General features: G+C 40.8%; 1 protein-coding gene across 1 annotated transcript in view; it reads left to right on the top strand.

The window, feature by feature from the left end:
• The window catches only part of NKD1 (NKD inhibitor of WNT signaling pathway 1), a gene marked incomplete at both ends in the record, with an annotated part of 101,879 nt that overhangs the window by 75,272 nt on the left and 12,344 nt on the right, over positions 1-14,263 (top strand). The window contains 2 exons of the mRNA XM_084214983.1: positions 9,335-9,441; positions 11,925-12,020. Of these exons, the coding sequence (XP_084071109.1) occupies positions 9,335-9,441; positions 11,925-12,020 (203 nt within the window). The remainder of the gene's footprint in view (positions 1-9,334; positions 9,442-11,924; positions 12,021-14,263) is intronic.

Here is a 14,263-nt window from a genome sequence, read left to right as displayed (position 1 = left end):
TTGGTGGAAAAAAAAAAAAAAGGCATGATATTTTTAGCAGAAAAAAGTCCCCCCACACCTTTTTTCTTAACAGATGTTTCATCTCAATCATATCCAAACCTCAAAGCACAAGTAGCAGTCAACCTTATTCTCCTGTGGAGCAAGAGATAAAATGTCATTTGTTTGGAAGACAAGCTTTTTTTTGTAACCACAACTAGTTTGTGAGTAAAAGCAAATAATAAATGCAGCACTGTGGGGTTGTGGAAATGAACCTGAAGCAACATTTCTGCTCTTGAAAGAGCTTGGAGTCCAGCTGCTCTTGTTAGATGGAAAGTCCCAACCCCCAGTCTACCAAAAAAACAAAAAAACCACCAAAAACCCAAAAATACCAGCAATCAGTTTTTTCTTGCTTTATAAATCTGATCCAGCAATCCAGGTCCTTTCACTAATGAAATACATCATCCAGAGTTCTCAACGTTGTACCAAAAAGGATTTAAAACTGTAAAGGTAACAGAGAGAGAGGAAAGGAATAGTAATTGTAGACTGAAATATCCAGAAGTAAAAGAGCCCCTACCCAAGGAATTTTCAGAGGGCTCTGGAGGAGTGGAGAGCATTTCTGTGCCTGGCAGCCAGGGCTGCACTCAGGGCTCTGTGCTGGCACAGGAGTTGCTGGGGGAAGCCAAGGCAGCCCTGGACTCTGTACATGAAAGATATTTTTAGGAGGGAGTTACAGTCCATCCTAAGGATGTGGAGGTATAAAGCTGAAGTGTGGTGCTGCAGACCCTTGTTTTGCTATTTCAAGGAGCCATTGAGGAGAGTGGAGCCATCCAGGTGTGGCAGGACACGTTGGCAGAGTGGATTCAGCCCAGCCTGCTGCCTGTGCTCCTGCAGGACCCCTGGGAGCTGCCCTGTGCCAGGCTCCTGTGCCCTGCAGGGACAGCTGCCCAGCCCCTCAGCTCATGCTCACTGCTGCCCAGATTGCAAGATGCTGCATCTGGAGGTAAATTCACTGTGGCAGTGTCTAGGATATCACAGGATCTCCCACCAGAGGGGTAGCTCAAAGGGGGTGGCTGAATCTTGAGTTGCAAAGGCGTGGGCTCTCTGGAACAAGAGGAAGGGCTGGCTCCTCCTGAAAGGGTGTTCCAAACCATCTCCTTTTCTGTGTCTGAGCACTATGTGGGCTTCCATCTCTGGCTGGGGTCCTTAGGCTGTACTAATTACCAATGGTGAGCAGATACCTGCCTTGGCTCTGTGGGAATTGATTCTCTGATGAGATCCTCTGCACTCTTCAGACTTCAGGTGGTTGGGTCAAGCCTTGATAAAATTTATTTCTCGGCATGTTTAGCAGTATGTGATGTATTATCTCAGTACTATTCCTCACCCTTGCAGAAATATGAAAAGGAAAAGAGACACGTGCACATGTATATGCTGGACTGTTAATATTAATCGCAATAATACTTTCCTCTTGTTTGTGGATCAGTCTCCATTCTCCTCCTCCCACTCTCCAGAGTAATATGGGAAAGGCTGTGAGGATGGGAACACTGAACCTGCTACCAAATATTAACTATTAAAGAGTTGTCAGATCTGTAACAATTCATCACAACCAAAATAATGTTACAGTGTAGGTCGACAACATTGCTCTCTGGAACAAGGTAGTGCTGTGAGGGTCAGAGTGACATTCATCCTCATGGGAAGCAATTCTGATGAATTGAAAATTACAGTTCAGATACCTTTAGAGGCCCTGTTATCACAGCAAAGGTGGTGGAAACACATTTTTCTTATTGAACAACCAAGTTAGATGGGAGCGAGTTAATATCAAAGACTGCATTATTAATAACATTACCTACTCAGTCTTCATTTGAATAAAGGGTTGTGCAGGGGCTGGGTTCTTTTCTTCTTTTCCTTTCCTTGGGAATCTCAGGGGGAAAAAATCCAAAGAGACAAAGGCAAAAGAAATTTAAGATAGAAAATTCTATATGAATGCACGTCTGCAACTTACACTGAGAATGGATTTTTAAAAAGTAAAATTGTTACCAGTTCCTAACTAAAATCAGTGTAGGACCAGCTTTAGAGAAGAGAGGTATTTTTTCTTTTGTTTCAAGTCACAAGTGATCAGTTGATGTCCCCATCTGTCCATGTTCAGTAACTGAATTCCACACTTCACAGGCCCATTCAGAGCCCTGGGACATACAGTGCTGTAGGAAAGTGGTGAGTGGTCCATATGACACTGACAGTTTTCGCTTAAGGAACACTTGCCATGTTAAATGATACAACAGATTGCATTCTGTTCATGTGGGTTTTGATATGTCCACCGATCAAACAAAAATCTTGCTTCTGCAGGTATCATCCTGAGCTATTCTGACCAAAGCTTATGGAGATTCTTCCTTGCTTTCATCTTCTTTTTTTTTTTTTTTTAAACTAGGGGTGGGGAATGAGAAATTATCTTCTTTGATCTCCAATGAGGAAGGGAAAAAAAAGGACTGTTCTGTTCAGGCTTTTGGCTAACACAACAAACAGTGTTTAAAATTTAACTTTGCTTAATTAATTAGTAATTCTGTTTAGTGCTGTCTGATCTTCATCCAAAAGGTATTTTGAAGCTTGAGAACTGAACATGAAAGTGTTTTGGGTGAAGATGGTCAAGGAAGGCATTTAATCTGGCAGTTTCTGTTGATGAAATACAGCCAGTTGGGGAACTAATTGGAAAAGGGAATCATAATCTGGCAAAATTCAGCAAACTCCCTCCTTTTAGCAAACTCACTCCAGATAGAGTGTGGGAAATCTAAGTTTGGTGTTTATGCATGTATGAGTTACACCCTGGCTAGCAGAGAGAAACCATTGTCTTTTGTATCTGCATCTTTAGTACAAAACCTTTTTTGTAAGGAAATAGTAAAAAAATGCATCCCTTCTCCCCAACATAATAGGGAAAAAAAACCAAACCAAAATCACCAAACCAAAAAAGCCAGACCTAGATAGAAACATGTGAATCTGCATCAAAGTTTGGAAATACTTCTACTTAGAAATGTCAAATTATTGGGATTGGCAAAAGGAATCGAACCTTTAAGGAAGGTGATGTTGCACAGACCTGGGAGTTTGACTGCATTTTATTTGGGAGAGAAACTGTTCTCTGAATTTCTGAGTGACTTTCAGTTTAGCCTTTCCTCACTGTCTGAGTAGTGTCTTGTCAGTTAGAACCATGCCTGAATATTTAAAACATATTTTGGTTGTCCATTTTTGTTGGGGTTTGGTTTGGTTGGTTTTTTTTTTTTTCTTTTTTTTTGCAAGCTGTCACAAGGTCTGAGTCACTGCACCTCTGCTCTGTCTGCTCCTGGTCAGGTGCTGGCAGTAGGTCTTGTGACATTGTGACTTCTTTTCCCCCATGGCTTGCAGTTGAGTCTTTAATTTGTGCTCTGTCACAAGAAACCATGAAAATAGAACATGGGTCCTTTCCATATTTTCAGGTTGAAATACCCATCCTACATTGGGAGGAGGCACTGCTAGTACAGCTTCCTCTGAATTGGTTTTGACTTGTCCCACTGGATGTAAAATGGACAATTAATTTCCCTACAGTGAGTTTCAGAGAAGGCAGCTTGATCTTTGTTGCTTTGGAGGGTGTGTCTAATTCATCAGCTTCAGCTTTCAGTCAGGGAAAGCTAAATGCATGCTTCTGGCACTGCCCCAGGACCAGCCTGTTTTTCTGTGTGCCTGTTCTGGTGGCTGTGGAACAGGAATGTTCCTCCCTGATCCCGTTTCCCTGTGTGCATTTGCCACTGGAGGAGAGGGCCTTTGCTCAAGCAAAGTTATCTCCATCAGGGGTATATTTCAATCAACTCAGTGGAATAAAACAGGGTGTGCTTAATGGGGGTGATGTTTCCTAATCCATGGCCTCCAGGAGAACTTAAAAGTGAAATCTGAATGTGAATGTAATTGTTAATTAAAGGACTTCTCCTCAATTTAGACTTTCAAAGATGGTTGTTATTGCTCTGGTTGTTGCGCAGTCGGTGAGGAATGTCAGTTATGAATGAATGTTTATTATGCTTGCAATGAGAAAAATGTTGGCAGATAACTTAGACACCAGAGACCTCAGATAAAACAATGAAATGAATTCTCTTTCTGTCCCTTTGGTTCTCATGGTCTCCAAGTCCTGATGCATCTGCTAGGTCTGTAAATTGGAAGGGAAACCCTGACCCTGTTGATGTCTATAGGAGTTTCACTACAGAGCTTGGCCAGCTCTAGGATGGTCAATCCCACCAGTCAAATACTGCTGCCAAAGTTCAAATTGACTGTTACAGAAGTGCTTATGATCTCCCCTCCTTGTCTTAATATGTAATTTTTAAATTTTACTTTTATCCTACTCCCTCACATGTCTCAGGTTGTAGTGTGTGGTTTGTTGTTCTTTTCCCACGTACAGATAATTCTGTCCCTTTGCTTCTGGTAGTAGTTTTAAGGAATTGCTGTGGAATCCACTCTGCCCAAAATGAGAGGAAGGCTAATAATATTACACTTCAAAGGTTTGGTTTCATGTGTGGCAGGTGCTGACTTTCATAGGTGGCATGTTTGTCAATTCTCCAATTTTACCTTTCTCTCCATAATGACCCTGGCATAAAGAATATCCAGTCATAATTCACCACTGTGGAATTGCACAGCTTCTCCCATAGTTCTGCTTTTTGAGTTAAGGTGATGCAACAATCACATGCCTTTGGGAAAGGCTGTCCTTCCAAGGAGGTTCTGAAGTTGTTTGTCTATTTAGCCTGAGTTCTCCTAACTGCCCTGCAAAATTTGGAGTTGGTAGCCCAGACTTGGACATTCCTCTGAGTTGCACCCTTTGGTTCTGGCCTCGAGATCCTGTTAATCTGTCTGACTAAAATGCAATGTATGGTTGAAAACTAGAGTGAAGCTGTCCTTATTTAAGAAGGCAGGTCATTTGACAAAGCACATGGTCCTTTGCTGGAATGAGCCTTTGAGAAACATGGAATGGCATGCCACCTGAGTGAGGGTGAAAGTTTAAACACTCACTTTTGCACCTGAGAGCAGCTCTGTTTTGGTGTTTTGTTTTTTCTCTCTTTTTGTCAGATGCAGGATGGAGGCAAGAGAAAGATGTTTTTTCTTCCTGAAGCGTACTATTCTGACTTCATTCAATACACAGAGCACAGCAATCAGTTTACCTCATTTCTGGGATATTTTGGTGATTCCTGATTTTGGCAGCATTTTGAATTATTACCCCCTTTGCTTAGGAATGGGAAAAAAAAAAAACAAACCTGAAAAAATGGCTTAATTCTTCTGGGATGAGTCTTAATATCTTTAAAGTGGTGCTCATTCTCTTACTCTTTTCCTCCCCCACTTCAATTATGAGCAATTGGGTGGTAGTAATTAACAATTGTAGAGAGAAACATCTGCTAATACACTTAAGCCAGTCAGTTTGTTTTTCGTGAAAGAATGGTATTTCACAATTTTTCCAAGTTAATATTTTTCCTTTATTGTCTTTCCAATTTCAAATATTGTCCAGACCCATTTTTATAGTGTCTTAAGGTTATAGAAGTGAATACAAGACCATTAATAATGAACAAGAAAAGAACGTAATAAAGAAAACATATGCAATATTTCAATTCATGAAACATTCTGTTAGGGAACATTGTTTTTGAGAACATATGGTTATTCCCATGAGAAGCAATACATACACTGTTTTTTCCCCTCCAGTTGTGGATTCCCACAACAAGGGTATGTTTCTTTGTGTATTTGTCTATGTAGCACGTTCTTTTTGTCAGGACTTGTTATCTGGGCAGGGAGGTAAGTAAGTATTTTTGCACAGATGATGTATTGTATGCAGACCTATTTCTGATGGCCTAGACTTTGGAAACACTAGTCTATTAATTCTCCACAGTCCTTTGAGATAGCTATCTTGTCTGGTCTGGTTTAATATCATTGGCAGAGCTGAAAGGAAGTTCACATTGTGAATATATTTGAAACCTTGGCATGCAGCTCACTGGTGGATCTCTGTTTACAGGCTGCCAGTTTTAACTGTCCCAAGCAGACATTCTCATTTTATTTATAAGTAGGCTCTGCATGTGTTTGTATCCCTCATGAAATTGAGCACATGTCAATAGTCAAAACTAAGTATAGCAGCAAGATACCAAACACTTCTCTTCTCAGACAAAACAGTATGTATTTTTAAATGTTCATTAGGCTTGGATAAGGCATATGGGGATATATGCACAGACACATTATCTGATCACTTGGTAATATTATTTCAGTATCTCTATATTGCTCTTTAAAGTTTCTTCAGTTAGATATAATTTTTCTTTGCTGAACGAGATTTGACAACAGGATGAGATCACCAGATTTCCCCATTTCATTTGAGCTCCAAAATGAGTAACTGATTTCAAAGGATAATTCCCTGGAGCAGCAAGGCCAATAAGTTCTTCAGATCAAAGGTCAGCGAAGCTCAAAGAGGATAATTTCTGGCATACAGTATTTAAACTCTCCCAAGGAGTGTACTGCAAGATGTATCCCCTCCTTCTCCAATAGCTGAACCCTTGTTTTTTGAGAAGACTAATTTGTCAGTGCACATTTTTTTCCTCTGTTACATAAATTATACATTAAAGTGAAAGCTTCCTATCTGAACACACAAACTGTACATGCAGAAGGGCTGTTAGCCACACCAGGGGAAGGGCTGCTCCTTCAGCAGAAGGGAACTCTGTGCTGTTCCTCTCTGAAGCACCTGCTGGGCTCTGGGGCTCTGTGCTAATGCCAGTGGCTTTCAGCTGGGTGCAGAGCATGGTGCTGGGAAGGAGGGAATGCTCTGTTAGACACTTTGTTTGGACAGAAAACCCAGCAAAGGGCACTGTGGCAGGGAGCAGCCACCTCCTGCAGGATCTGCCTCGCAGTGCTGTGCCTCCTGCAGTCTGCCATGCCTTTGTCATTTGGGATGCTGACCCTCCACAGATAGAAGACAGCTGTAGAAGTCTTTTGGCCATCGTGTACTTTTAAACATTTAAATAATATGTGATAACAGAAGTGGATGTTTTTTCTAAATGGCTGTTCACTGTCCTAAAGAGGCAAGGGGTCATACCAGCCCAGCTTTCATTTATTTCACATCCCTTAGAGCAAGACTGGGTGGGATTGCAAAAGCCTCTTTACAGAAGTTTTTATCAGATTATAACTGTGGTTGTGAAAAATCAGTGACTGGTGCAGATGAGGCACTGAAAATCTGGGGGTGTATCTAATAGTTATGAAGAACCACTATCAGTGTAACTATCCTTGTTATGAAGGCCCAGGTTACTTTTTCATTTCTTGTTGATTTTAGAATGTAGTGACAAAGCTGGACTGAAGTAGAGAAGCAAATGTTGTCTTTTGTTGTATGGGGGTCTATTTTTTACCTCAGCTTTGGACTTCTAGGAATGTAGAGTTGTACTCAAAGAGCAAAGAGTATAAAGCAAACAGCACTTTGTCAGATATACTTCAAAATTATGTAATGGAAACAATATTTATTTTAATACCTGTCTTACCTGTGAGAAGCACTATACAAAAGCCTCCTAAGAAGCAGTCCCTGCTCATCCAATAACACCAGCTTAAAAGAATTAGGGAAGAAACTGCTGTGAAGCAGCTTTGTCTTCCTTTGTCTGACCTTCCTACTTAGCTTGTGCTTGGTGTAAGGAATCCTAACATGACTTGGAGTAGAAATCAAAGCATGTGAATATGTCAGTATGTGTACAATAAACACCATTGAACTGGTATAATGCAAATTACATGTGTGTATTGGGAAGCTGGTGTTAGTATAACCTCAAAACTACCAGTAAGTATCACAAGACAGGAAATTCCCAAGGTCAGCATTTCAAATTTATTCCCTTTTCTTTACTGTACATCCATCTTACATAGCTTACCACAAATTTGAAAACAAACAAACAAAAGTAATACAATACTGTTAAATTTAAACAAACAAATGTAGTGCAGTGTGACAATGTGAATGTTGGGGCAGAAATCTGCTGGAATTTCTGAGAGTATGAAGCTATGGTAATGGGAGTTGTAAGAGTTTTATTTTTGTTTGTGTTTTGGTGGTTTGGTTTTGGTTTTTTGTTGGTGTTGTTGGTTGTTTGGTTTCTTGAAGCTAATTTTTCTATTTTAAGCATGAAAGTCCAGGAAAATGGCAAATGAAGTATCTTAACTTCTAGCATGCTAGCCAATTGCTTTCCTGGAAGAATGGTTGGGAGGCAGCTCAGCAGTGTGGTACACCAGGAGAGCCAGTAAACCCAGTCTGAAATGGGTCCCCCTGAACTGGAGGGGATCATCATGTCACCTTTTTTGTAAGGAATCTGACTTGGTTGAACTGGCACTTAATGAGATGGTGCTGCTAAAAGCATCCCCAAGAAACAGTTCCTAACATGGCATTAGGATAAAGGCTTTGGGTAGATGCAAATGCTGCAGTGCAAGAGAAGAAAATGTTGACTTTAGGACCTGTGTTTTTGCAACTTTGCTGGGTTTTGAGGAGTTGGAAGGATTGCTGCTATATGTAATGGAGTGTGGGCATAACATTGGCAGAGGCGTGTGCATGTATAAAAAATCATGTCTAAAAGTCTGAGGGTAGGGTTAAAAAGTTTGTGTGTATTTTCATGATGCTAATGAAGATAGAATTAGTTTTTTTCAGATATAGGGTTTCATCATATGCAAGGCTGAATGCCCCTGCAGAAGCCAAAGGAACATCTATTAAATTCGAGACCTTTGTCTTTTAATCCACATGAGAAGCATGTATCTTTCTGTTAGATATCATATATGTTGTGATAGATATTAATATTGATGCTCTTTATGAGTGCTATTGATTTATGCAAGTGCCTGATGTTTTAACTTGAAACTCGAGTGAAATATGCTATTTCATGCATTGAAAAAATGCAGCTTAACCTTTTTGGCAGGTAGTGTTGCCTTCTTGGAAGGTACTAAGCTTTGTGTGTGTTTGAAGAGGAAAACTGGAACAGGATGAGGGCTTTATTTCAGCTTCATTACTTCACTCACTGCTGGTGAATGTGATGGGTTTTTGCAGTATGTCAGAAACTTTCAATATTTTGCAAATTATTCAACTTATTTGCAGTAACAGTTCTGCTGTTTTATATTCTCATAATACTGTGTTTGAACTTCCTGTGACTCTAGTGATGTTTGTAGGAGAGGCTGTGTACCAAAAGCTGTTGGTAGATTGTCTGCTGAAATTATCCCAGATGTGTAGTGAACACAAAAGCAAATCAAGTATAATGATCCTCTCATACAAGTGTGCTGATATCAATTTCACCCTAAATATAAAGACAGATTTGCAAATATGAGACTGCTTTGACATTTCCTTATAAGCATTTTTTCTTAAATATGCTTTTCGCAGTGGCTTTGCCTCCAGAGAAGACAGATGGAGTTTGCAGTGGAGATGAAAAGAAAGCAGAAAAAGAAAGTGACACACGCACAGGTTCCAAGAAGCAACTGAAATTTGAAGTAAGTCCTTTGTATTTTAAAGTTTCACTGTACTGACATAATTATGGTAGAAAAATAACCTGTGGACCAAATAGTGTCATCTGATGCATGTTTATTGCTCCCAGTGTTTGTAGTGGGTACAGGAGGCAGCAGAATGGCACAAATCAGTGCCTTACTGTCAGTGCTCCACATGAGGTGATTAGTGACACTTATTTCCAGGTTTGGAGAGAATCAAATGATGGTTATTTCTTTGCAGGATCTGAAATGCATAGCAAGAAGAAGCTTTCAGTTTAACCCTTTATTTATTAGGCCAGCTACCATATTATCAAATCTTTAGATTGACTTTCATCGCCTATTGTGCTTGGTTGAATCTGCCTAATGTAAAATGCCTGTGAAAGCTTCTGAAGTGACTGATCTTCAGTGCCCAGGTCTCCAAAGTGAAATAACCCTGACCTGCTACTTGGGAAATCCACCTGGTCACATGGCAGGAGAAGGAGGGTGATGAATCCTATGGGCTCTTTCCTTGCAGGCTTGCGTCTGTAGAACATCATACAACTGTCAGACATTGTGTGCAGTTGGCAGATGCTGTTTCTGTAGGGGGTGTTTTCATTAATATGAGTATGGAAACATGCAGTCACCCAGCTAGTGGGTTGTCTGTCTTGGTGAGGAGGAAGATATTCTGGCACCAGCAAAAAACAGCACAAATATTCATCTCTGCACTCCAGGCTTTTGGTGCTGTCAGCCTCTCTAAATAATGAGCTTTGTGTTTCCTCAGTTGATGTTTCAAAGACCATACAGGCACCTTGCAGCATGGCTGGAGTGTTCTTTTCCTTCTCAGTCTGGTACAATTTTATGTTTTATTGTTTTAAAGCAGATTAGGGGGAGGTAGGTTTCCCATAGGTAGTTCAGGTGTTTCTTTTGTGCCTTCTGGGGAAGTGACTTTTCTTTTTTCCTAGTTTTTGTTTTTTTTTTTTTCCCCCCCACAGCTATAACTCTTTTTCTAGGCCTATTTTATATTCTACCTCGAGTAGCAGACATTTGCAGACAGGAAAGGCATGATAAATTGCAATTAACAGTGCCTTGACATTTGAACATTGGAGGGCACCTGTCAACATGGTTGGTGCCAGAGTAGCTGGAGCTCCACTGTACCAGCAAAGTCTGTGCTTGTTCCCAAGTAGTTCTTGGCATGCCATAAAGGTTAGCACTTGGTTCTAGGCACCGTGACTAATGCACAGAAGGTTTCCATGCTCTTAACTAAGCAGAGCACATCCTCACATAAAGATGTTATGTTAGGCAATGTGGCACAGGGAAGTATTAATATGTGGCGAGAAACCAAGTATTGATACTTTTTTCCCTTGTTCTACAAATGAAAGTTTTCCAGCAATGTGAGCTGGGAGCTAAGAGACTGGTAGATGCTTCAAAGGTATAGAAGAATTGCGACAAGGGGTCTAAATCTGAGGTGAAAGTGATTTGGCTTTTAAAGGTGCCAGGAATGTTTATGTAATACGAAACTGTGTTTCCACAGTGGAGTGTGGGGCACTTTGCAGCTCTCTGCCGGGCTTGTTACAGCTGAGAGCAGGCTGCCTTTGAACTCGGCAGGGGACGGGTGCCCAGAGCTGCTGTAGGGAATCGGTTTCAAGTCGGAAGATCAACCAGGTGTTTTGAGGTCTATCACGCTGAAGCTATTTGGGGCTGTTTATTTTACCTGCATACAGTGACTTTCATTTTAATTGCGCTGTAACTTCTCTGTTTTGCCTTTTTGTGGCTCTGGATAATTCTGATTGCACAGGTCTTGAGAGACAGCGAACGATTTGCACCCAGGTGACTGGAGTCAGTCAAAGTGCATCCTTTGTTCTTGGTTTTGGTTTGGGGATTTTTTTTCCCCTTTAACAAATTGATTCTTTCAGGTTTCCACAGATCACACTCTCACTAACAGAAGCATAGTTAAAACAAGGAGCAAGCTGTACTCCCAGGTTGTTCCTGCCAGTTCCAAGGCAGGCTCTGTTTCAGGAGCTTCAGTGATGTTGTACTGCACTAGCTCTGCCTGTCAAATATCTGTGCTGAGGACAGGTCTCTCTGGTGGGGATCTGTGTCCACACTGCATTAATCCTCGCTCCTGGCCCTGTGGTTTGCCACCTCGCTCTGTCAGCCTGCTTCTGTTGTCTTCCTCTTCCTGAGTTAAGTGTGGTTTTCCTTCTCAGGTTTTAGTGAGGACTCTTACCATGTTTCAAGAGCTTCAGGGAGCAGTCTTCTTGTACCTTTTCCTGTTTTCTACAAGTTAGTAGAAAGGAAGTTATGAATTCCCTGAGGTGTAGCCCAGAGAGTTGTGAGATTATGATGGGACCTCTTTGTTGTGGTGGACAGAGACCTCTCCAAGACTCACCCTGAGAGCTTCCTCCCTCAAAGGAGGGAGGAAGGAAGGAAGCAAGCAGCATCTTAGAGAGTCTCCTCTGCAAACAGGCCTTTTGCTTTAGGTAATCAGCTGCTCTTTGCATGTTTCTTAGGAATTGCAATGTGATGTGTCTGTAGAGGAAGATAACAGGCAAGAATGGACCTTCACACTGTATGACTTTGATAACAACGGAAGAGTCACACGCGAGGTAAGCAAAGTACAGCTGCCCCTCTATGTGCAGCACTTGCTAACAAGAGAAGTGTTTTATAACAGGAACATTTTTTCTGCTATGAAGTAGAGGTGTCCTGCCAACTTAAACAGCAGTTTCCATGGACCCTTCCCTCCTAGAAACAATCCCACCAGTAGTTTGCTGTTTTCAGATCTACTGTACCGTTTTTTAAGCTGGTTGTTGTTTAATACCTGAGATCAGCCTTTAAAAAGTAGTACTGGCATTTGAGGAGGAGAAATATCTGAAACAACTGAACAGCTAAACACATTGTCAAAATAAACCCCTGCAAATGTATATTGTTCTGGCTTCTCTCCTGCTTTTCAGAGTTAAGCTAACCAAATAGCAAGGTTGCTTGCTGACATTCTTTCCAACAGTACTAACTATACTCTTCTATTGTTTTTATGAATATTGGGCTGATCTCTGCCTTTTCACTCCAAGTATAAATAACACTGATGATGTTCTCTGGAGGACCATAAAGAATGGCTGTCAAAGCATACCTGTGTGTATTTTTTATTATCAGGATGTCTTCCAGCCAAATAGGAGGATGTATAGATTAGGATATAGTCCTTTCTGAGAACTATTTCGGCCCAAATTGAATAATTTTTCTTCTAGAAGAATATCTTTTACTTGGGATTTATGCTGTGTGCTGTCATTGATTTCTGTGATGTGTGTTTACTGGCTCCCATGCCTTTAGATAATCAACTGAAAATCAAAGGCATTTTTCTGTCTTAGATCTGATGCTGGTGCCTGTGACAATTACTAAAAACTGTTTGAAAGCAATAGGGCAAATACTGAAAGTGTAGTGGCCTTAGACACCAAAAAGTCTGAAGCAAATTTCTTTTGACATTGCCAAAGGTGGTGGTTGTTCAGGGTTTTTAACATGTATTTGATCATTACAAGGCTATTTTTATTGTCTATACTCTGATAGTGCTTTGAATAGTCAAGTGAGATCTGTGCCCCTCATGCACAAGAACAAGCAGATGAAAAGTTGCAGGCTAAGTCCAGAGTTTCAAACAGGAAGATGAGATAGAGAGGGCAAGAAGGACAGGTGAGGTGAGGAAGTAGTACTGTATTTGTTAATGTTTGTGGAAGAGAGACTAGAAAAATGAAATTACTTGCTTGAAGTCTCACAAGAACCTAGTGGCAGATTGAACCCAGGTCTTTCAAGACCCAAGGCTAAGTCTTCATTACAAGATTATTGTGACTCAAAAATAGGGGGAAAACACACAAAACCCAAACCCACACACATGGGTGTCTTTTACATTCAGGCATGGAATTCCCATTAATGTCGGGGGGGGTCCATGTGCTGAGCATACCAAGAATATGCTTTCAAGTATGTATACAATAATTACTTGTGATTATGTGGTACACTAAAGAGCTTAATTTGACTGTACTTTGAGAATATGTTACAGCCAAATTCTACCTCTCCCTGCAATGTGAGCAGACTACAGTTTAACTGAAACCAAATCTGTGCAGGGATTGAATATTATACTGCTCTGAGGTCTGGAGGTTGCTACATTCAGGCTTGAACTTGTGCCAAAAAAAATTCTTTCAGACAAGGGACCAAATAGGTTGATAATGTTCAGCTCTTTACATGTGACCAAAGATAGAAACAAGTAGTATGCACCATTCCAGATCTTCCCCTTTATGTCCCACACTTCTTTTGCAATCTGTTCCACGGCCATTTGTATAAACCATCTTCTTGGTTATCTTCTGTTGAATCCAGGTGCAATTTTTGAGGGGGTTTTTTGAGCAAGAATGACCAACAATAGCAGCTCATAGATAATCCTGGCCACAAAAGAGGAATTTTAGTTTCTTAATATGACATAGAATTTCTTGTTCTCCCGGCCCCTGGGAGATGGGCAGACATAGTGTGCCTGGTACTGTCCTTTGCTAAGCAACTCTGCTGCTGTTCCTGCAAATGACTTAACGAGGGGGAACATTAAACATTTGAATAGTTTCAATTAAAATTAATAAGAGACATGTTTTCAGTCAAAAGTATGTGAAGCACATTGCTGGAGCAGGGACAAAATGGGCAGTCTGAGGAAGAGGCAGATCTGTACCAGTGTCCTTTAGTGAGCTGATGAAAATGCATTCAGAACCAGTCAGCTTTTCTTAACAAAGGTCCAGTGTTCTGGTGAGAAAAGCTTAATATGGACCTTTTCTCCTTCTTGGAAAATTTCCCTTTAATGTCTCCTGGATTTATATCTGGATTTAACAGA

This window comes from Fringilla coelebs (assembly GCF_963513975.1).
Source record: "Fringilla coelebs genome assembly, chromosome: 14".
Taxonomy (NCBI): Eukaryota; Metazoa; Chordata; class Aves; order Passeriformes; family Fringillidae; genus Fringilla; species Fringilla coelebs.
This window is presented reverse-complemented; position numbering and strand designations above follow the sequence as displayed.